At 40.1% G+C, this 21,326-nt stretch overlaps 2 protein-coding genes across 2 annotated transcripts in view; one reads left to right on the top strand and one right to left on the bottom strand.

Annotated features, from left to right (window-relative positions):
• Nucleotides 1-7,246, top strand: part of cerkl (ceramide kinase-like) — a 101,304-nt gene extending 94,058 nt beyond the window's left edge. Inside the window, exons 7-13 of the mRNA XM_053680804.1 lie at nucleotides 47-224; nucleotides 473-532; nucleotides 668-699; nucleotides 890-995; nucleotides 3,689-3,785; nucleotides 5,885-6,060; nucleotides 6,178-7,246. Of these exons, the coding sequence (XP_053536779.1) occupies nucleotides 47-224; nucleotides 473-532; nucleotides 668-699; nucleotides 890-995; nucleotides 3,689-3,785; nucleotides 5,885-6,060; nucleotides 6,178-6,259 (731 nt within the window). The 3' untranslated portion in view covers nucleotides 6,260-7,246. The remainder of the gene's footprint in view (nucleotides 1-46; nucleotides 225-472; nucleotides 533-667; nucleotides 700-889; nucleotides 996-3,688; nucleotides 3,786-5,884; nucleotides 6,061-6,177) is intronic.
• The window catches only part of itga4 (integrin alpha 4), a 45,161-nt gene continuing 30,455 nt past the window's right edge, over nucleotides 6,621-21,326 (bottom strand). The window contains exons 18-28 of the mRNA XM_053680803.1: nucleotides 17,580-17,730; nucleotides 17,308-17,406; nucleotides 17,135-17,211; nucleotides 14,661-14,750; nucleotides 13,718-13,805; nucleotides 12,395-12,502; nucleotides 11,498-11,623; nucleotides 11,275-11,400; nucleotides 10,651-10,749; nucleotides 9,534-9,653; nucleotides 6,621-7,938 (exon numbers count right to left, since the gene is read on the bottom strand). Coding sequence (XP_053536778.1) covers nucleotides 7,846-7,938; nucleotides 9,534-9,653; nucleotides 10,651-10,749; nucleotides 11,275-11,400; nucleotides 11,498-11,623; nucleotides 12,395-12,502; nucleotides 13,718-13,805; nucleotides 14,661-14,750; nucleotides 17,135-17,211; nucleotides 17,308-17,406; nucleotides 17,580-17,730 — 1,177 coding nt within the window. The 3' untranslated portion in view covers nucleotides 6,621-7,845. The remainder of the gene's footprint in view (nucleotides 7,939-9,533; nucleotides 9,654-10,650; nucleotides 10,750-11,274; nucleotides 11,401-11,497; nucleotides 11,624-12,394; nucleotides 12,503-13,717; nucleotides 13,806-14,660; nucleotides 14,751-17,134; nucleotides 17,212-17,307; nucleotides 17,407-17,579; nucleotides 17,731-21,326) is intronic.

The following is a 21,326-nucleotide window of genomic DNA, read 5'->3' as shown; positions in this document are numbered from 1 at the left end:
GTGTGTGTGTGTGTGTGTGTGTGTGTGTGTGTGTGTGTGTGTGTAGGTCACAGACAGCCAGTCGATGTGTGCAGTGTGAGCTCGATGGGTGGGCTTCTGCAGTTCGGCTTCTGTGTGATGGTGGGTTTTGGTGCTCAAGTGCTAGCTGTGGCAGAAAGATTGAACTGGATCCCGCCCACACAGAGACTCGAACTCGCCTTCATCACTGCACTCGCTCAGCTCAGGTACATGCTATTTCTCTCTCTAATTAGCACAATGGTCCATTCTCATCCTTTCTGGATGAGAAACTGTCTTCCTCATTCCCATGTATCCCTGTAGCCAATCACAAGCACAGTGTTACACATCTACCAATCTCCTCCTAGCTTCACAACTATCTTAAAACATCTCTCTCTCTCTCTCTCTCTCTCTTTGTGTTTCTTCATCTTTTTCTGTCTCTTGCTCTCTCTCTCTGATGATGATGATGACTGTGAAGACCTGAAGACTGTGAGTTGTCCTTTATACCTAGCAGCACTGGCGAATCAGATCACACCCAGTGAGTATCACCTATTTTCTCTTTTCTTTCTTTTCATATAGTAGTCATTGGCTTTAAATTAGAAAGCCAGCATGGCTCAAGGTCACGCATCTGATATATAGTACACACACCATTTGATGCCTTGTGTTTACACAGGAGTGAGCCGGAGGAGGACCTGAGTGATGTTGGTGAGTGGTGATATATATATATATATATATATATATGTATGTGTGTGTGTGGGTGTGTGTGTGTGTGTGTGTGTGTGTATATATATATATATATATATATATATATATATATATATATATAGCGTATTGTTTCCTCCAGTTTTTTCTTTTTCTGACCCTAATTTTTTTTTCCTCTCTCTCTCTCGAGTAGAAGATGCTGAATGGCAGGTCTGCAGAGGTCTCTATCTCAGCGTGACCATTATGTCCATCCCATGCTTGTGCTCTGTGGCTCCTAAAGGCCTCGCTCCGTTCACCAGGTCTGAGCTTCAAACACACCACACCACACTACACACTGCAGGTCCATCTTACTCACATCAGCTGCAAGAAGCTCCATGGCTTTATTGCCAAGCGCAGTAGAAGCCCAGATCATGGAAAATTCAAAAAGTTTAGTCATGTTTGATCTTTCACTATTGGTCAATGAGGATTCCTCAAGTCAATATTACTCAATCAGAATTGGTTATTCAGTATTGAACAGTTACGACTGGTCAGTTAGAATCGGTCAGACCGGAATAATCATATAATAATAATAATAATAATAATAATAATAATAATAATAATAATAATCAGTATTCGGTTTTGTCAGTATCGGTCAGTCAGGTTTAGTCAGTCAAGATCTGACACTTAGGATTAGTCAGTATTGGTTAGTTAGAATTGGTCACTCCGGAATAATCATATAATAATAATAATAATAATAATAATAATAATAATAATAATAATAATAATCAGCCATAAGTGTATTGCTTAGTCTGGATTTTTCAGTCCGGACTGGATTGGTCAGTCAAGTTTAGTCAGTCAAGATCTGACACTTAGGATTAGTCAGTATTGGTCAGTTAGGATTATTGGGTTCAGTCAGGTTAGCTTTGTCGCGGTTGTTCTGTCAGGATTTTTTGGATTCGATTTAGTCAGTCAAGTTCAGAGATTGAGATTGGTCATTATTGTTTAGTCAGGACTGGGAAACTAGTACAAATCAGTCAGGAATACTCAGTCGGGATTGGTCAGGTACTTGTGGACAGGCTGGACTGATCCAGGAGGATTGTTCAGTCAGTTTTGGTATTTGAGTATTCGTCAGTCAAGGCTAGTCAGATAGTATTGAGGTCAGTATAGTATATAGTATAGTATAGTCAGTATAGTATATAGGCCTTTTCAGTCCAGATATAGATTCAGTGAGGATTTTTCAGACATTTATTAGCCAATAAAAGTTAGGAAGGACTGATCAGAGTCAGTTAGTATTGGATAGACAGTATTACTCACGATTGGTCATTAAAGGTCATTTTTATCCCTATGCCCTACTTCTATTTGAGTTCTCATCACTTGGAAATCACTCGCTGGACAGCATAAAGATCCATGAGATTACTTAAAAACCATACAGATGGCTTTGGACTGTGTTTGATATGAACAGTTTTGCTCCCATGGCTGAAGACTACAATTTGCTACGATAGCTTTAGGACTGAAATTGCCACGAATGGTATTGTCTTCAAGTTTCCATCAGTGTACAACTGATGACATCAACAAAACAGATGTTTATATGAAAACTATGATGAATTTCCTGTTTACACAACTGCACATTTTGACCATGTAGTACACAGTTATAGAAGAGATTTATTTATAACCACACTATCTGCTATCACCCAGATAAGGGTAGGTTCCTCTTTTGAGTCTGGTTCCTCTCAAGGTGTCCGCTCAAGGTTTTTTTTCTTGCCACCGTCGCCTCTGGCTCGCGCATTAGGGATTAAATAATTTTTAAAAATGATCAAATGAAAAAGGATATCCTAAATTTAAATATTTCTGTAAAGCTGCTTTGTGACAATGTCCGTTGTTAAAAGTGCGATACAAATAAAATGGAATTGAATTGAATTGAAAGGATGGCAAGTGAGTAGTGATGACATGAATCATGAACGGAAAAAAATGGGAAAAAATGTATATATTGTCCACACACGCTGTAATCTAAGATTTGGCTCCACAGACCAACTGCTGGTTGTTATGGCAATAAAACAGAATAGACAGACTTAAATATATATATATATATATATATATATATATATATATATATATATATATATATATATATATATATATATATATATATTATATATATATATATATATATATATATATATATATATATATATATATATATAATCGAAATAAATAGACATAATTGAATACAAGGTGTATATAAAATATAAATATTAAGTTAGAAATAAGTAATTATGAAATAAACATTAGTGTGAGTGTAAAGCTCTGACCCGGGGTCAGTGGGTCTGTAGCTCAGTAGGCTAACTAAGTCTTGTGTGTGTGTGTGTGTGTGTGTGTGTGTGTGTGTGTGTGTGTGTGTGTGTGTGTGTGTGTGTGTGTGTGTGTGTGTGTGTGTGTGTGTGTGTGTTACAAATAGAGCTGAACCTAACACTACCTGATAAAGCGTACTAATCCCTGCAGATCTGAGGTTGGACCTGGACGTTGGCTCAGACATCTTAGGCTAATGCAGGCTAATCAGGCCATAAAAGGTCTGATTAAAGGAAGTGATGTAGAAGGCTTAAAACTGGAGCAGATGTCCACAGACTCATCTGCCATGAAAAAAACAAAACAAAAACATTTACAGAGCGTGGTCTCGGTTCAGGCTGCATATGGAGACGTTATCATGATCCTTAGCTATGTTCTGGACAGACAGATATTCATAGGAGTGTTCACACATACAGCACACTTCCTGTCACCTCGTGTCAAAGTGTGAATGTGATAGTTTTAGCTCTGGGGTCTGAAGAGTTTTGGTGCAGACCAAATTAACAGTGATATTTTTTCTGTGTGTGTGTGTGTGTGATTAAACACAGAGACAATTAATACAGATAATCATTTCAAGTGTCATGTGTATCTAGTAAAGGATTCACCCAGATAAACACTCATTACAGAAACGTGGCATGATAACCCTAAGACGAACCCCGTTTTTGTTTTTCAGGCTGAACAACAACAGCATGGCACTCACAGCTGTAGCAAACACTTCCAGGTCAGAGTTCATCAAGCACCTGAAACGCTACAGCAGCTCTAACAATCCGGTGAGCTCACTGGCATGCGGCGGTGCGGTTTGACCCACTCGGGAAAAGAAAATCCCGCCCATGCTAATGGTGTTGCCGATCCTTGCGGCTTAAACAGAATTAGCACGCGGTCGAGGCAAATAGGTTGGCGTGAAACAGGTTTCAGGCTAAGGAGCGATTAGCCCGTTTCAGACTCTGTGCCTCTTTCTGGCTTTTTCTTGCACAGTCCAGCCATCGTGCGGTTCGCTAACCTACATTCTATAAATATTCTGCAAAGAAGGAAAGCATCAATGAGTGCCTCCTGCATGTATCTTATATGACAGTTAACATTTCAAATAAACAACAACTAATCACAGGCTGGGAGCATTTCCAAGTTTAAGTTCAAACTGGAACTATATCATCGGGTCGTGGCGCATTACTGCGTTAAACTGACGAAAACCAAAGAAACCCCGACATGATGAAGTTTTAGATATCGGTTATTTTCATTCTAACGGCAATCGCCTGTGCTGTCGTGTATTTTCATTTGGGTCTTCACAAATTTGCCCACGCTCTATCTTCTTGTGGAAGTGTTCTGGCCATGTGTTTGCATTGTTCTGGAGAAGAACACTAGTATAAATGATGTAATTAGGTCTGAATTGGTGAAACGCTGCTCACTCTACCACACAAAAACAAACACTAATAAAGCTCTCTTGAGTGGGTCGTTAGAGTGTTACAGGATGAGCGCTGAGCGTGTGTTGTGGTGCCGGGCATAGGGCCCGGATTCTCCTGGATCGCTCTCACAAGCTGCCGTTCATTCACTGCCTCCTAGTGGCTGTGAAGCACAGTGCAGCTCGGTCCCACACACCGGAGTAGTGAATCCTGGTCCTGCTCCGCTCTGGACAGGACTGTAGTGTTCCTCCTGCTCTAACAAACATAACAATATGTGTGTGCATATATATATATATATATATATATATATATATATATATATATATATATATATATATATATATATATATATATATTAGTTTCTTTATTCCTCCTTCACTACATATTTTCCTTGAATTCTGTCATTAATATGAGTTTAACAAAGGATTATGTCATTTATTATATCATAATTGATGTTCATAATGTAAAATGCTTTTTTTATTTACATTTATTATTTTACAGATCACAGTAAATGTAAATAGAGAGCAGTTTTAATTCTGATTCAAAGGTTTATACACAGGGGTATAAAAAGAGTTTTGTGCGGATTTTAAAATGGTTGATAAATACTTGATTTTAAATAAATATTGCAGAAATGAATAAACACGAGCAGAACTTGGAAACTCGTGATTTTTCAGTGTTACTTCAGCATGTGTTATTTTGTGTGTGTTAAACGTATATACTTCCCAGAAATAATTGAATAAGATTGCAGATTTGTGCCTGTAAGAAGATCATTTATTTTCTTACCGTCTGAATTTCCAAAAAGACATTTCTAGTGCAGTCTTTCAGACTTTTGCTAAAAGAACAACCATGCGTGACTTTTTTTTTTTTTTGACATCAAGAAAATAAGAATCAGCGAAGATTAAAACACATGGCAAGTGCTATAATTATTCAATTATATAATAATTATATAATTAACAATTGTTTAAATTATTTCAGTAGCAATCATATTTTTATGTTTTCAACAACAAACAGGAAGGAACAAGGGAACTAGGGTGTGTGTGTGTGGGGGGGGGTGGGTGGGTGGGGGGGGGGGGTTGTTTTTGTTTCATTGCACTAATAGTGACATTTTCGTATTTATATATATATAATTATATTCATTTAAAGTTCTGACATACTGGACACCAGTGTTTTTTTTTCTGTTGTTTTATTTTTAAATGTCCTTAGAATTTCTAAAGATAAGCAGAATTTCTGTGATTCCCCCCTTTTTTTTTTTTTTTTTTTTGGTTCATGATGGTGTTTTTGGTGTTAAGGGAACTGTACATGTATAGCAAAACCCCAAACATCACTCTAAACCTTGTGGCATTTTCTAATAATTCCATCCTAATTTAATCCATCTAATAATTCCATTAGGTCCAATCCAGGGCTTTTAAATTAATAACAGGAGATTTTATTGAATTTTTTTTTGTCTTTGTGTTTTTGTCATCGTGCCGTAGTTCAGTTTCTCGTTTGTGGAGGTGCAGCGTGTGCGGGCGGTGAAGCTGCAGCCGTGCTCTCACCGTGATGACGAGCAGCACGACGCCAAACACACTCCCATCATCCCCTCTGAGAGAACTCTAACCTGGAACATCGACGGAGAGCTGCTGGAGGTGCAGGGGGAAGTGCTTATCCGGTACACACACACACATATATATGTATACATGTATATATATATATGTGTGTGTATCACAAGAAGTGTGTGTGTGTGTGTTGGTATGCGTGCGAACTAACTTCACTCCGTGTTCCACAGGGTTCATCCTGAACTCCTCACGCTGTTCGGCACAGACATCGAGGAAGCCGAGGAGCCGCCTGTTAACTGCAGCTGCATTTAATCATCTACATTGTGTTCCCATCACAGAGTAGCTCCCTGGGTAGGCTGCATTTTTAGAATGAGGAGGAGAAAGGGAATTGCAGTCATTCATTCATGTTTGCAGGAGTCATTTAAAATAAACTAGCTATATTGATAATCACCAAGTTTAACTTGCTAGTTAGACTTAGCCAGCTGTTATTCAGTGAACGGTAGTGTAGCTGTTCGCTAGTTTAGTTAATCTGTCCTCAGGTAAGCCGACAAACTAGTGAGTGATAGTGCATGAACAAATGTCATGTTATAAACTTCCTTTCGAAAAAAGCGCTGAACAAAGAGACACAGACGTCGTTGAAGACGGCGTAGACAGACCGACTCGAGCTCTTCAGTAAATAGAAAAGTCATTTAGTTGAAAACACACACATTATACACAGTACAGTCCAGTGCATCAGTACTTAAATAATAGCAGAGGACATGCAGGGACAAATGCCTCTTTACACACACACACACACTCTTTTAGAATTTTACACACAAATCTGCTGCTCTGAAAATAAAAAAGTTACACAATTCTATTCATTCATTTAATAAACACAGTGATTTGAAACAGAAATGGAATGTGCTTTTGCGTGTGACTCCCTGAAACACACACACACACACACACACACACACACACACACACACACACACAGTGGTCACTCATTGGGTAAAATTTGACACACAGTAGTGTGTAATCTCTCTCTCTCTCTCTCTCTCTCGGTGGCCGTGTGCCAGACACGCATCAGTCTTAACATTCGTCTCCAGCACTGTTTCAGTGGCTGTGAGCCAACACACACACACACACACTCCTTCCATCTGGTGTCTCCACACTGTCTCCATCCTAACTCTTAACCATTCCACCCAACAGCAGGAGACAGAAATGGATGGAGGGAGGGAGGGGGAGAGAGAGAGAGAGAGAGAGAGAGAGAGAGAGAGAGAGAGAGAGAGAGAGAGAGAGAGAGAGAGAGAGAGAGAGAGAGAGAGAGGGAGGTAGGTTTGGAAGGATATGAAGGGAGAGAAAGCATATATGAAAGCCGGATGCAGAAAAAAAAAAAAAGAATCAAAAGTGATTGCAAGAGAGACAGAAAACAAACTGATGAACTGAGACAGTAGAGTGAGAGAGGGACAGCACAGTGTTTCCCTTCAGCGTAGACTCAGTTTGTTGCATTTCTAGTCGTGAGGGGAACTCCTGACACCTGAGACTCTGGACTCATCCATTGCTCAGTAGTGCAGGGTTTCTGTTTTACAGCAGGCACTCTCGATGGCAGCCGTGTTCAGTGACGTCCAGACTCTAATACTGTCCATCCGCCCCTTGCCAACGCCCTTGTCCCGTTCACTCAAGACGAAAATCTCAGTCTCCTCACTCGTGTGCAGTTCAGCTCGCCCTCTGCCAAAAGTGCATTTGGTTTGGTCCTGAACACAGTCACGCTGGTGCGGTCTCACAAACCGCACAGCCACGTAGCTCAAGCTCCCAGTCTGGAACATCAAGTCCACACTGTGTAAAGTAAATGTTCGGGTTCCATATTATTCCTGATTTGTCCCACTTGACGTCTTCACTATCTGAAGTTCTTCCGTGTTTTATGAAAAGCTCTCGTTCTTGGGGACATAGTCCCAGCTGTCACGCTCAATCTTCACCCTTTTCTCTTTCAATCTCCGCTTGAAGAAGCCGGCCTGTGCGGAGGGAAAAAGACAATTCACTGTGACTGTGGTTACATGCAAAGGTTTTCATCAATCCGAATCAGTTATTTTTTAAGCCTGAACTCGACACTCGCTGTTCAAAATCGAATTTATTATATTTGGCTTCCCGTTATGTAATCAGCCAATCATGTGGCAGCAGCGCAATGCGTAAAATCATGAACATACAGGTCAAGAGCTTCAGTTCATCTGCACGTCAAACATCAAAATGGGGAAATAGTGTGATCTCTTTAACCGAACTTTAACCGTGAGATGGATGCTGGTGCCAAACGGACTGATGATCTCCGGGGATGTTCACGCACATCAGTGTAGAAAACATCCTGAGATTGCACGCTGAAACACCTTCTTGATGAGAGAGATCAGTGGAGAATGACCAGACTCAATCACTCTTTACAACTGTGGTGAGCAGAAAAGCTTCTCAGAACACACAGCACATGTGGACGAGCTACAACAGCAGAACACGTCAGGTTCCACTCCCGTCAGCCAAGAACAGGAATCTAAGGTATCATGGCCACAAACGCACCCAAACTGGACAGTTGAAGACTGGAAAAAGACCAGGGGATTTGTTTTCTAATCTTCAACTGCCCAGTTTGGGTGAGTCTGTGCCATGACACCTCGGATTCCTGTTCTAGGCTGATTAGGAGTGGAACCCAATGTGGTCTTCTGCTGTTGTAGCTCGTCCACCTCAAGGTTTGATGTGCTGTGCATTCTGAGATGTCTTTCTGCTCTCCATAAAGAATGCTTATTTGAGTTACTACAGCTGCAATCAAAATGATTCCACCCCCATTGCAAATCAGGTTTATTGTCAAAATGTACAGACTTTCAGCTGTTTGCAACGAACAAATCAAACAAAAGCAACTGAACAAGTTCAACACGACGCATGCTTCAAGTGGTTTCCCCAAATTCAACTCAAAATGCAACTTATAATGACTTCTCCAGTTTCAAAATTATTCAACCCCTTCATGGCGAGCATCTTTAGTACTTAGTAGTACTTTTGCTGTTAGGACCTGCTGCAAACGAGATGCATTGCCAGACACCAGCTTCTGACTTCTTATTAGCAAGGCATTTCCACCCACAGAACTGTCTCTCACTCAAAGTTTTTCACACCATTCTGTACAAACTCTGATGTGTGTGAAAATTCCCTGGAGATCATCAGTTTCTGAAATACTCAAAACTGATCCATCCATCCATTACTCACTTTTGTTGCCAGCGGTTTAGACATTAATGGCTGTGTGTTGAGTTATTTTGAGGAGACAGCAAATTTACACTGTTACACAAGCTGTACACTCACTACTTTACATTGTAGCAAAGTGTCATCTCTTCATATATATATATATATATATATATATATATATATATATATATATATATATATATATATATATATATATATATATAGAGAGAGAGAGAGAGAGAGAGAGAGAGAGAGAGAGAGAGTGAAAGAAATATTGAGCCTCAAGAATGCCTCATGGTGAAACATTCAAGACAATAAAAATGAATGGAAAATAAAAAACATATCAATTCTATACAGCTTTTAGTCTGGAGCTGGGTTCACAAGAAGTCTTCCTCACCTTCCAAAGGCAGAAGACCAGTATGCCAAAGATGAACAGACCCAGACACAAACTGAACCCAATGATTATGTACTCCACAATCGGTGGCAGCTTCCGGCTGTTGTGCGCTTCTAGCTTCACCTGTAGAGGTGCAGAGGTTAAAGGTCAGCCAGTTCTTAAAAACAAATCCAATACAAATAGCTCTGGAATTGCAAAGGTCCAAAAAATTTGAGTCCAGTAATAAGCACTCTTTCTGTCAGTTATGAAACAACATGTGATTTAGGAGTACACAACTAAACAGGAAGTCCAGTGTTTTAATAATTCCTTACATTTATATAGCACTTTTCTAGAAACTCAAAGCGCTTTACTTTATATGTATGGGGAAAATCACTTCAACCACCACCAGTGTGTAGCATCCAGCTGGATCAAGCGACGTAAGCCATAGTGCACCAGAACACCCACCACGCACCAGCTATTGGTGGATAGGAGAGGAGAGTGATGTAGCCAATTCGGGGATGGAGATTATTAGGGGGCCATGATAGATAAAGTCCAATTTCACCATTCACTTCTTTATGAGAAGTGTCCTGGGACTTTTAAAGAGCACAGAGAGTCAGGACTTCGGTTTAACATCTCATCTGAAAGACAGTGCTGTTTTTACAGTATAGTGTCCTCATTACTATGCCAGGGCATTAGGACCCACTCAGACCACAGGGTGAGCGCCCCCTGCTGGCCTGAATAATACCACTTCCAGCAGCAACCTAAGCTTTCCCCAGGAGGTCTCCCATGCAGGAACAGGCCAGGCTCAACCCTGCTTAGCTTCAGTGGGAAACCACAGGTTGATGTGGCTTTGGACATAAGCTATAAGCTGTAAGCTGTAAGCTTAAGCTTGGACGTAAGCTGGCCGTTGCTGACTGGATACCGATGTCCTCAGAGTGGACGAATCAACTATCAGTGAGCTTCTACCATGTCGACCGTCACAATCGATTTTGTGGACTATGATGTGTTTTGTGGCCTACAAATCTCAATATTGCCCTTCCTTTCATTTTATATTCTCATTTATGTTGCGTTCAATCAGTAAATAAACATTGTAGACAATTGTAGAATAGGAAAAACATAAATCGTTGTATGATGGACTTACAATAGGTCTGTTGTCATCATTCATGATGATGGTGTTAATGTCTTTGACTGGTGATGTGACAGATATGGTGCTGTTCATCTGCATTATAGCATGTCTCCCCTAAACAACAGGAAGAATGAAATTTCAGTATTTTTCAGTATATTTTTGGTTATATCATTTGAGTTATTGTTGCATTTGAGTTAATATTGAGTATGAATTCATGTTGGATTTGAGTTAGTGTTAAGTTTGAGTTAGTGATGAATTTGCATTAGTGTTGAATTGAGTTAGAGTTGAGATAAATTTGCATTAATGTTTAGTTTGCTTTAGTGTTTGGTTTGAGTAAATGTTGAAATTGTGTTAGTGTCGAGTTTGAGTTACTGCTGAATTTGAGTTAGTATCGATTGCCTTAGTGTGGAGTTTGAGTTAGTGGTGAGTTTGAGTTAATATTGAATTTGAGTGATGAATCCATTAGCTAGTATTACTACAAGTGGCTTGTGTTGAATTTGAGTTGATTTTGACTTTGAGTTAGTGTTGAGTTTGAGTGAATTTAAAGATGAATTTGAGTGATGAACCTCTACACCTCTGTGGTGTGCACTAATGCCGTGTATGTGTGTGTGTATGTGTGTGTGTGTGTGTTATGCTTACGGGGCTGATCTGAAGAACAGTGGGGTTAAGCTCCACTTCAATATTGATAGTGACCTCTTTGCCCATGTCCATGTTGCCAAAGCTGCACTGGATGATCATGCAGGCTCCGTCCACTCGAACACAATACTGCAGAAGGACAAAGTAACAACAGATGTGTGTTTAAGAGACGCTTTCTTATTTGAGAGAAGTGTGTAGGTGTGTAATGCAGGAGGCGGAGCTATACCATTATACGCTTTGCTGGTTTTGACAGGTAGAACACAAGGTCTTTATAAAAGGGAGCTTTCTGAACGTCACAGTCGTCCTTCAGTGGCCAGCTGCTGTTCTTCACATGGCAATGGCCTTGAGTTGTCTGCAAGACAGAGGAGAATTCGTTTCGCATTGAGTCAGATGTTGATAAACTGTTTGTGAATTGCGAAATACACACTTGCTTATCTATTTTTAGTAGAATGTTTCACACTGACGTTTACTTCATGTCCCCACTCTAGCTTTGGCCTGTTTCCCTCTGAGTTTGGTCTTTCATACTTGTGTCCTATGTTTTAATAATATAACAGGACCTCTAGTTCCTGTATATCCTGTATAGTATTTTCTGGTTTATGATTGAGCATGAGGGCCAGTATGTAACGTCCAATACTGTGTGTATCTTGACTTCAAGTGAGCCACCGTGGGCCACTTGAGCAAGGCACCTAAACCGCTCGGCTGTGCACTTTGATTGGACACAGTCCCAATTGTAAATCACTACAGCATCTGGAAAATAATGGACCTATAAGTCCTTGGACTCCTGCTGCCTGTAGTGATGTTGATTCTTCCAATGCCTCTATTCTTATGGTTCTGAGCTACTGATTGGTGAGTTCCGAATTTGAATCCCAGAGAGGCCCTGCTGAGCCCTTGAACTTGACCCTTATTCACTTTGGATAAAACTTCCTGCTAAAAAAAAAAACAAATTCAAATGTCAAGTACATTCTTAAATCAGCCCAAATAAAGTTCCTACACACACATCCTCCCATCTCTTCTTCATATAAATTACAACTACTGACAAGGAACAGCTCTAAATTTAGTACATCGATGTTCCAGATGTAGCTTTTAAAGCCAGACAGTATTATACGATCGTCTCCCATCTCACCTGTAAATCTGTGACTCGGATCAGTCGATCCGGATACGGAACCAGAACCTGAGGGATGTCTATTTCCACTTTGGCGTCGAGAGCTTTACTGGGACCGAGGTTCATCACCTGCAAATCACAGAACATGTGTTATGGTAAATCGTACTTTATTTAGTATCATTTGGAAGCATCACGGTATTGCAGGAGAGTGACTTCATTGTGCTACACAGGCTTTTTTTGCTTGATAAAAATGAAGAGTTTAAGGGACCTTAGAAGAGTGTCGGAAGGGCTCTACAGCAATCACAATTCTAGCGGTTTAGATAAACCGGAGAGAAAAGCCAATCTGAGTGAAGTGCAAGGAGATGAAGTGTCTTACCAGTTATATAACTTTATACAGTTAATAAAGCAGCATCTGTACAATATCTTAAGTGGAATACAGTTGCAATCAAAATTATTCAACCCCATTGCAAATCTTGTCTTGGAGTTCTGGCATGGAAACCTTCTGCGTTTAGTACGCACCTTACTGTGCTCACTGAAACCTCAATGACTTGTTGCAGGTCTTTTGCAGTCACTCGAGGGTTTTTCACAACCTGCCTTCTCAGAAATCTGCTTGCAGCCTTTGATAGCTTCCTTTTTCTGCCCCGTCAAGGTATTTCATATATATTTTCGCCCCAGCCAGTTCAGGTATTCCATGTGTTCCAGCTCAAGCACACCTGGTGCAACTAATGAAGCCCTTGATTAGTCACATCGGGTGTGCTTGAGACAACACCTGCTTTGTATATTTGTGCTGTTACGAGGGATTCTATTCAGGGGGTTGAATCATTTTGAAACTGGGGAAGTCCTTATAAGTCGCATTTTCAGTTGAATTTGAGGAAATTTGTTTGATTTGTTCATCGCAAGCAGCTGAAAGTTTGTACATTTTCACAATAAACCTGATTTGCAATGGGATGCTGAATCATTTTGATTGCAGCTGTGTGTGTATATATATATATATATATATATATATATATATATATATATATATATATATATATAAATCTCTATAGTGCCATATGTATCTGTTGAGATCAAGCCCTTTTTCCATTTCTATAAGTTTATTACAAGGTGCTAAACAGTGCAGGAGTACAGTGAGTATTTCATATACATTCTTTGGCCTTATACCTCTGATAGGTGGCACTACAGTCAATCAAAGGGTCTTATTTAAAAGCATAAACACTGCTCCCATTTTATTGGTGAAAAAAACATGGAAAAACTGAACTGACGTGTTGACAGACAGGAGAAATGTATTCTTGTTGGTGCTGTGTTGTGGTGCGTGGTTCATTACTGGCATAAAGGGTTCAGTACCTTAAATGTGTAATTAACCTTCTGGGTGTAGCAGTCGACTGGCATCAGGTCAGGGTCCCCAAATATGAATGATGTTGGAGACACAAATCTGTACATTAAAGAAAGAGAAAGCATAGGGATGGGTGCTATTCTTCTGCTCCTCAATATATTTCTGTGTTTATACAGTATACATTCTATTGAAATGTATTATTATCATAGAGCTGGTTGTTGTTTTTTTTTTTTTACTTTATCTATTAACTTATTCTCATGAGTCAGGCAGTTATGTCTCAAATTATACACTGTGACCTTCAGCCTTAGACTATCAACTGTCAAATTAAGTACAGATAAAGTTTAATAAATTAAATTGACAAATTGCCATACTTTATTGATACACACCAGAACAGTAGCCAAAATGGTCGCTATAAACTTCAATTAAAATCAAAATTCACACTGTAATGGCTTCTGATAGCTCCACCCCTTTCTCTACTAAGTGTCCACATTTCATTTTCCAGCTTGCGTTCTTCAGGTTTTAATAGTACACCATACCTCACCTAGTTCCCAAGCATGAACGTAACATTTGTACACAATTTGCAACCCAGCTAATTTCACAAAAGCTTCCTGTTTACTTCCTGTACTTAATCGGTAACTCAACAGTTACTGTACATACAGTAATAGACTTCTCTCGCTCGTCTTGAATGTGAGCAATGTCCCTTGATTTTCTTGTAGCGTTCTAATTGGACAAGAATCCAAAGAAACCTTTACAGTCTCCTAGTTCCTTCTGATCTCATTTTCCATGTGATGTATCCATGTATGTATTTCCTGGTTCTAGCCCTTGTCTACCTGTTGTAAATAAGACTGTGGATAGACCAGTTCAATTGCCCTTGTTTGCTGTATATGATTCAGCATAAAGCATTCGTCACAGCACTAATGTGTGGTTAGAGTTCGAGTTAACCCTGTGACTCACCCATGGATGTTGAAATCCACACCGTATCTCAGCGGCAGAGTCAGGTAGGCTACGTTATCATGCAGAAGGTCCTCGTTTTCGTAATTGTCTCTGAAATGCACAAACATTTCACCAATTAGCAAATGGACAATATGGAAAGAAAACAAGTAGAAATCAACGTCAACGGGAATGAATGGAAGGAAGCTACAGAAATTTCAGATATTTGACCTCGCTGTGACCTTGACCCTGTTTGGATCAATTCCCAAATAATTCCATTTACCATAATTCCATCAATATGCCATTCAACCAGTCGTTCTTCTTCGAGATATTGCGCTAATGAGTATCTCAGTCAAACGAATGCATGGATGGATGGATAGATGGACAACCCTAAAACATATTATAACCTGCTAATGATTATATTCCTCAGTAAAGACCTTTGTTTATGAAGTATGAAATATGCCATTTTTAAGCATTCTGAAGTTTAAGGTAGGCCTTCTGCATCCACAGGAACATCATCTAGACTTCAATCTAAATCTAAACATCATTTGATTTTATCACTACATTCTTTGCTGCTCATCTTTCTCACTTTATCATACAGTAGTCTTTATCTGAGAGCATTAATATGTCAATGAGAACGAATATTAAATTATAATATTAAAATGATCAGTAACATTCTCTCATTTCTCTGAGTTTATATATATATATATATATATATATATATATATATATATATATATATATATATATATATTTAATTATTACGGTCAACAAACACTTTTAAAATCTTTTCAAGGAGAAAAAAAGGTCAACGTGTTAATTGTGCCTTTAAGCGCAATTATGTTGTGTATTTACGCAAGAACAGGCACAGTGTGTGAGAACTATACTGTGTTCAACAATGAGAAAATGAGAAGCTGTGCTGCCTCGACTCGAGTGACTCATAATATCCTGCAGCATACGTTTACCAGTTGCCCCTAACAACACCCAAAACACACTTAGGGCCTCTCACATGGACTCTCTGTGTGTGTCTGTGTGTGTACCGGATGCCAAATTATGGTCCATGAATAATGCAGAAGTGAGAAGTAGCAAGACATATTTTCTGAAAATGGGTATTGGCTAAGACTGCTCAATTTGAAGCAACTTCCTTGCTCTTAGACTTTCAGTGCTGTAGTTTAGAAGGTTCTCAGGATACATGTGTATGAGAAAGTAAAGAACAAAACACTTGGGGTGTGGTGTTATAGGAGGCGGCCAGACACAAAGCCACCCCATAGTTTATATACTAACAACGCATCCTAAAATGTTTTATTCCACTTAATAAATAAATAAATTTGACATTGATTGTGATTTATATTCATGAAAATGTCATTTTTTAGCTGTTTAGGGTTACATTTAATTGTGTGGCATGCCCAAAAGTTTCCATGTTATCACTTAGAGAATTGTTCCCTCACACCATGCTTTTATTTATTCATATATTTATTTATTTATTCACTTTTAACCTCCTCTGTCCTGAAGAAAAGTTAAAGCATTCCCTCTGACACTGGAGACTCTTTCCATCCATCCATCCATCCATCCATCCATTTTCTTTACCACTTATCCTACACAGGGTCACAGGGACCCTGGAGCCTATCCCAGGGAACTCAGGGCTCTGGGTGGTGTGCCAATCTATCTCAGGGCACAATCGCATACACATTCACACACTACAGACAATTTGGAAATGCCAATCAGTCTACAATGCATGTCTTTGGACGGGGAGGAAAGCAGAGTGCCCGGAGGAAGCCCCAGAAGCAAAGGGAGAACATGTAAGCTCCGCCCACACAGGGAAGAGGCAGGATTCAAACCCCCAACCACGAAGGTGCGAGGCAACAGTGCTAACACCTCACTGTCCAACCTCACTGTCCAACCTCACTGTCCAACCTCACTGTCCAACCTCACTGTCCAACCTCACTGTCCAACCTCACTGTCCAACCTCACTGTCCAACCTCACTGTCCAACCTCACTGTCCAACCTCACTGTCCAACCTCACTGTCCAACCTCACTGTCCAACCTCACTGTCCAACCTCACTGTCCAACCTCACTGTCCAACCTCACTGTCCAACCTCACTGTCCAACCTCACTGTCCAACCTCACTGTCCAACCTCACTGTCCAACCTCACTGTCCAACCTCACTGTCCAACCTCACTGTCCAACCTCACCGTCCAACCTCACCGTCCAACCTCACCGTCCAACCTCACCGTCCAACCTCACCGTCCAACCTCACCGTCCAACCCCCTCCGCCTCCCAGAGACTCCTCCCAAAAATACTAAAAATATCTCACAGCAAGCATGTCAATGATGACACATGGAGCCTCCATCATACAAGTCCGTGCGTAAGAGTCCCTACTACAGAAAATTAATCAACACCTTCTGACCAATCAGAATCAGAATTCAACAGCGCTGCGGTGTAGATACAGCAGAACTGTAGAACAGTACGCTTACACTGAATCCTTGCGGTTTTCGTACCTTGTGGCATTGATGCTGATGCTCAGGTCACCAGCGCTGCTGTTTTGGTTCACGTCCAGTAGAAAGCTGATGTTGAGCTGCACACAAAAAGCAGCACATCAATGCCAAACCGAACATAAAGAAAAAAAAAACGAAACATTGTAGGAGAAAAATGTTAATACACCAACAACTACCTTTGACAGAGCTGGTATGTAGAGATTTCCCACGCTGCAGTCCAGGGTGGTGGTCGCATTCTCCTCTTCAATGATCTCACAGCTTACATGTTTCTCCTCCTGAAATCACCATCACATCAATGGTAATGATAAGAGATCTGTTTACTTTCACAGATTTGTGGGCTTTTTTTACATTAAGCATGTATATCAAACACTAGTTTTTGAGTTAATAATAAGAATAAGAAGAATAAGGAGAGGAGACATTTTGGATGAAAATGTATAAGTAGACTCACTGCATCCAGCACTCTGATGAAGTGAAGATTGCTGGGGAATTGGACGTGCAGTTTGGGCAGGAAGGCGTCGTCTCCTACATTGAGAAGTGTGGTGTTCAGCATGATGGTCTTCCCGTTTCCCAGAGCAAAAAACGGCATGTTGTTCCAAGACCTGCCCAGACAAGAAGTCCGTCATTAAACATTAGAGCATCTGAGGCATTTTAAATAAACCCATGACGCAATAATACTTGCTTGTGCCACACCGGATGCCATAGTGAGAATATAACATGATCAACGTTCATTCATAGACATCCGGATACTGTATTTATTACAGGTGTAAACTAAATCCCATCTATCTAAGGTGTCTTGCTTTCTGGCATTGTAAACGGTGTACATTTTGAGTTCATTAATGTGAATTAAAATCTTCCCGTGTATGTTCGACCTCTGTACGTTTAGACACACAAAAAAGTACAGTCCCTTCCAAAAGTATTGGAACATCAAGGCCAATTCTATTGTTTCCGCTATACCTTGAAGTCATTTGGGTTTGAGATCAAAAGATGAATATGAGATGATCGATCAGAATTTCAGCTTTCATCTCTTCATATTTACATCTAGATGTGTTAAAAAACTTAGAACACGGCACCACTTGTTTCAATCCTCCCACTTTTTCAAGTGATCAGACATATTGGAACGTGTGACTGATGTCGTGTTTCATGCTGCCCAGGTCTGGCCTGTTAAATTGATTGTTTAAAGAATTAATAGCTCTGAATGTCTGCGCTTGGTTTGAGCCCTGGGTTTCACCTGTGAAGACTGCATTTGTTGTTAAAAAGGGATAAACCAACCTGAAGACTAGCGAGCTGTTTATAGGAAAAAAGCAAGCCATTTTAAAGCTGAGAAAAGAGGGAAAATCAAACGGGACTGTATGTAGTTAACGGCAATTAACATCAGCTATAGAAAAAAGGAGTCTCCGGTGTCAGTGCTTTCACAGGTAAAAGTGTAACTTAGTTTTCTGCTCTGGGAAATGACGTCATCAGGAGATAACGGTTTCTTCAACTCATTTTGTGGATGTTCCACAACATTAAACGTAACTATAAACAAATAAATGTGACGTGTCGCTCTTTAATAAATCAAAAACTGCTAGTGTTGGCAAATCGTTGCGGTTTATGAGCGATAAAACATGACAGGAAGTGTCGTTATAGGAAATTAATCAACGGTTGGATGATGTGATGCGGTCCGGCCTGGTTAAAGCCCAATTAATGAATCAGCTGTGTTTAAATTGATAACACTAAAGCAGCAGGACTGGGTTTACTGAGTCTGCGTCCAGGTAGCTAGTGTTTGTCAGTGTTACTGATTATAATTGAGATCGCTATCGAGCAGTACTTGACTCTGGAGGTCTAGGCAGCTAAATTATCCAAGCATAAACACACACACACACAAACAAACAAGCAAACAAAAACACCTGCATTCGTTTGCATGGTGTCTTTGCTGAAGACTTTGAAGAAATGATGAGAAAGATGGGGAGAGGATGAGCTCTACAGATGCAAACACACACACACACACACATACACACACACACACACACACACACACACACAGAGTTCAAACCTCGAAATGAGGCACCAGGTGCGCGGTGACAAGTCTCACTCCCCCAGTCACCACACACACACACACACACACACACACACACACACACACACACACACACATTCTTGCCTTATGAATAATCAGATCATGCATTATCACTGAGAAGAGTGGAAGAGGTCCATAAATTAGTTTGCGTACTGCTGGAAACATGATCCAAAATGTAAATTTGCGTGTGCACACACACACACACGCGCGGCGCACGCGCGCGCCTCAATTAAGCAAGCCTTGAGAGAAATGCTCTAAATCCAAATGATGTAGAGCACTGGCTCTTGTTCCTCGTGGTCTACTGGGCATATTTATGAAATAATAGCAGATTCCTTCTCAGGCGCTTGAAGATCGCCTTAAATAACCTTCAGTGTGTGTGAGAGCAAGAGAAAGCAGAATGGCGATAGAAAACATGACTGCTGATGCAGTGGTCAGAATGGGAAGTAATTCCCTTCATTCACATGTGATGTCATATCTCCAGTTCATATCTGCATGCGGATCTGGATGTTCACGATTAATTCAAGTTTAATGATGATATCAAAAGGACGAACTGCAGCACCTTCCTACAATACAAGTAATCCGATGAAAAACATAAAACTCTCTGGCTAGGTGAGAATATCGTCTACAGACAATGCGAAGCGAGCGAAAATATCCGTTCCGACCCAGTACGATGTTCTTGATAATCAGCTGCTATCAGTTATTAACAACACCACATACCGACGCAATGTAAAACATAAAACGTCCGCGCTCTACAGAAGCGCTTTTCCCACGTGAAACATAAACATGCCCACTCTATCCATGGTAACTAACGCACATAGCTAAATCATTCTTTTAAAATCAACTCGCAAATGTTAGAAAGACATCATCTAGTAGCCTAAAGATGGGATTATACTTGATGTTCGCATCGGACTAAACAAACCATCAATGTTTTTTTTGTTGTTGTTGTTGTTTTTTTAATAACATCCTTATACACCGTCAGTTTTAAACCTGTTGCGTACCAGTCTTCTGGATCATTATTTTGAATTGGTAACTACTTTTGAACGTAAGGTCAATGCAAGTTTGTATTTTGAGATGCAGATCATGACAACAATCACAAATAAGGTGTGAAGAGGCGTGTGTTCGACGTCGCTGTGCATAAAATTGTTTTTAAAAAAGGGGGTGTTTTGGCTCTGACATGCCAGCTAGAAAACGTCACATTTAATTCTCCAGATTTACAGAAAGTACGTGTGAACAATGCTGCTTGCATCACTATTCACGTATAAACCAGCCTTAAGTGCATGAACACGCTACGTGCTTTTTATGGCCAATGTTTAAACTTAAATTAAATGTTGGGTAACCTCCCTGATTGATTAATAGTAGTAAGTAAATAAGTAACATTTTTGTACATTTAAACACAGCAAAGCTGACCAAAGTGATGAACAGAGGAAGAAAAAGTCAAATAGAAAACAGAATAAAACCAAATTAAGATAGACAATAAAACAGTTGTAAAAATTTGATTAAAAACGCCTGGGAGAAAAGATACGCTTTCAGCCTCTTTTTAAAAATAATAATAGAAGGTGCAAATGGTCTGCACTTATATAGCACTTTTTTAACCGTAGCGGTTCAAAAGCACTTTACTCTGTGTCTAATTCACCCATTCACACACACACACCAATGGTAGCAGAACTGCCATGCAAGGCACTAACTTGGCATCAGGAGCCACTCGGGGTTCAGTGTCTTGCCCAAGGACACTTCGGCATGTGGCATCACGTGGGCCGGGAGTTGAACCGCCAACCCTACGATTAGTGGACAACCCGCTCTACCACCTGAACCACAGCCGCCCACAAGGCGGTATATATATATCCATGTGAATGTGGTGTAAGAAGATCTTTAAGAAACGATGGCGCTTGATCATTAAGAGTTTTAAAAACAAACAACAGAATCTAGTAAGTGGTTTATCATTAGCATTTCAGTATCAGTACTATATCTAGAGCTCTAAAACAACATCGAAATTTTGGTGAGCTGCTTCATGACTGTCTCTTGTTAAGAGTGTTATATAAATAAAACTGAATTGAACTGAACAGTAAGGCTTTAATATCTTGAGATTTAAACTCACAGCCTTATGGACTTTTATCCCTATCAGATTAGTCTGTTATTCTC

The sequence above is a fragment of the Ictalurus punctatus genome, chromosome 6 (genome assembly GCF_001660625.3).
Source record: "Ictalurus punctatus breed USDA103 chromosome 6, Coco_2.0, whole genome shotgun sequence".
In the NCBI taxonomy this organism is placed as follows: domain Eukaryota; kingdom Metazoa; phylum Chordata; class Actinopteri; order Siluriformes; family Ictaluridae; genus Ictalurus; species Ictalurus punctatus.
Note: the sequence above shows the minus strand (reverse complement) of the source record. Positions and strands in the feature narration are given on the sequence as shown.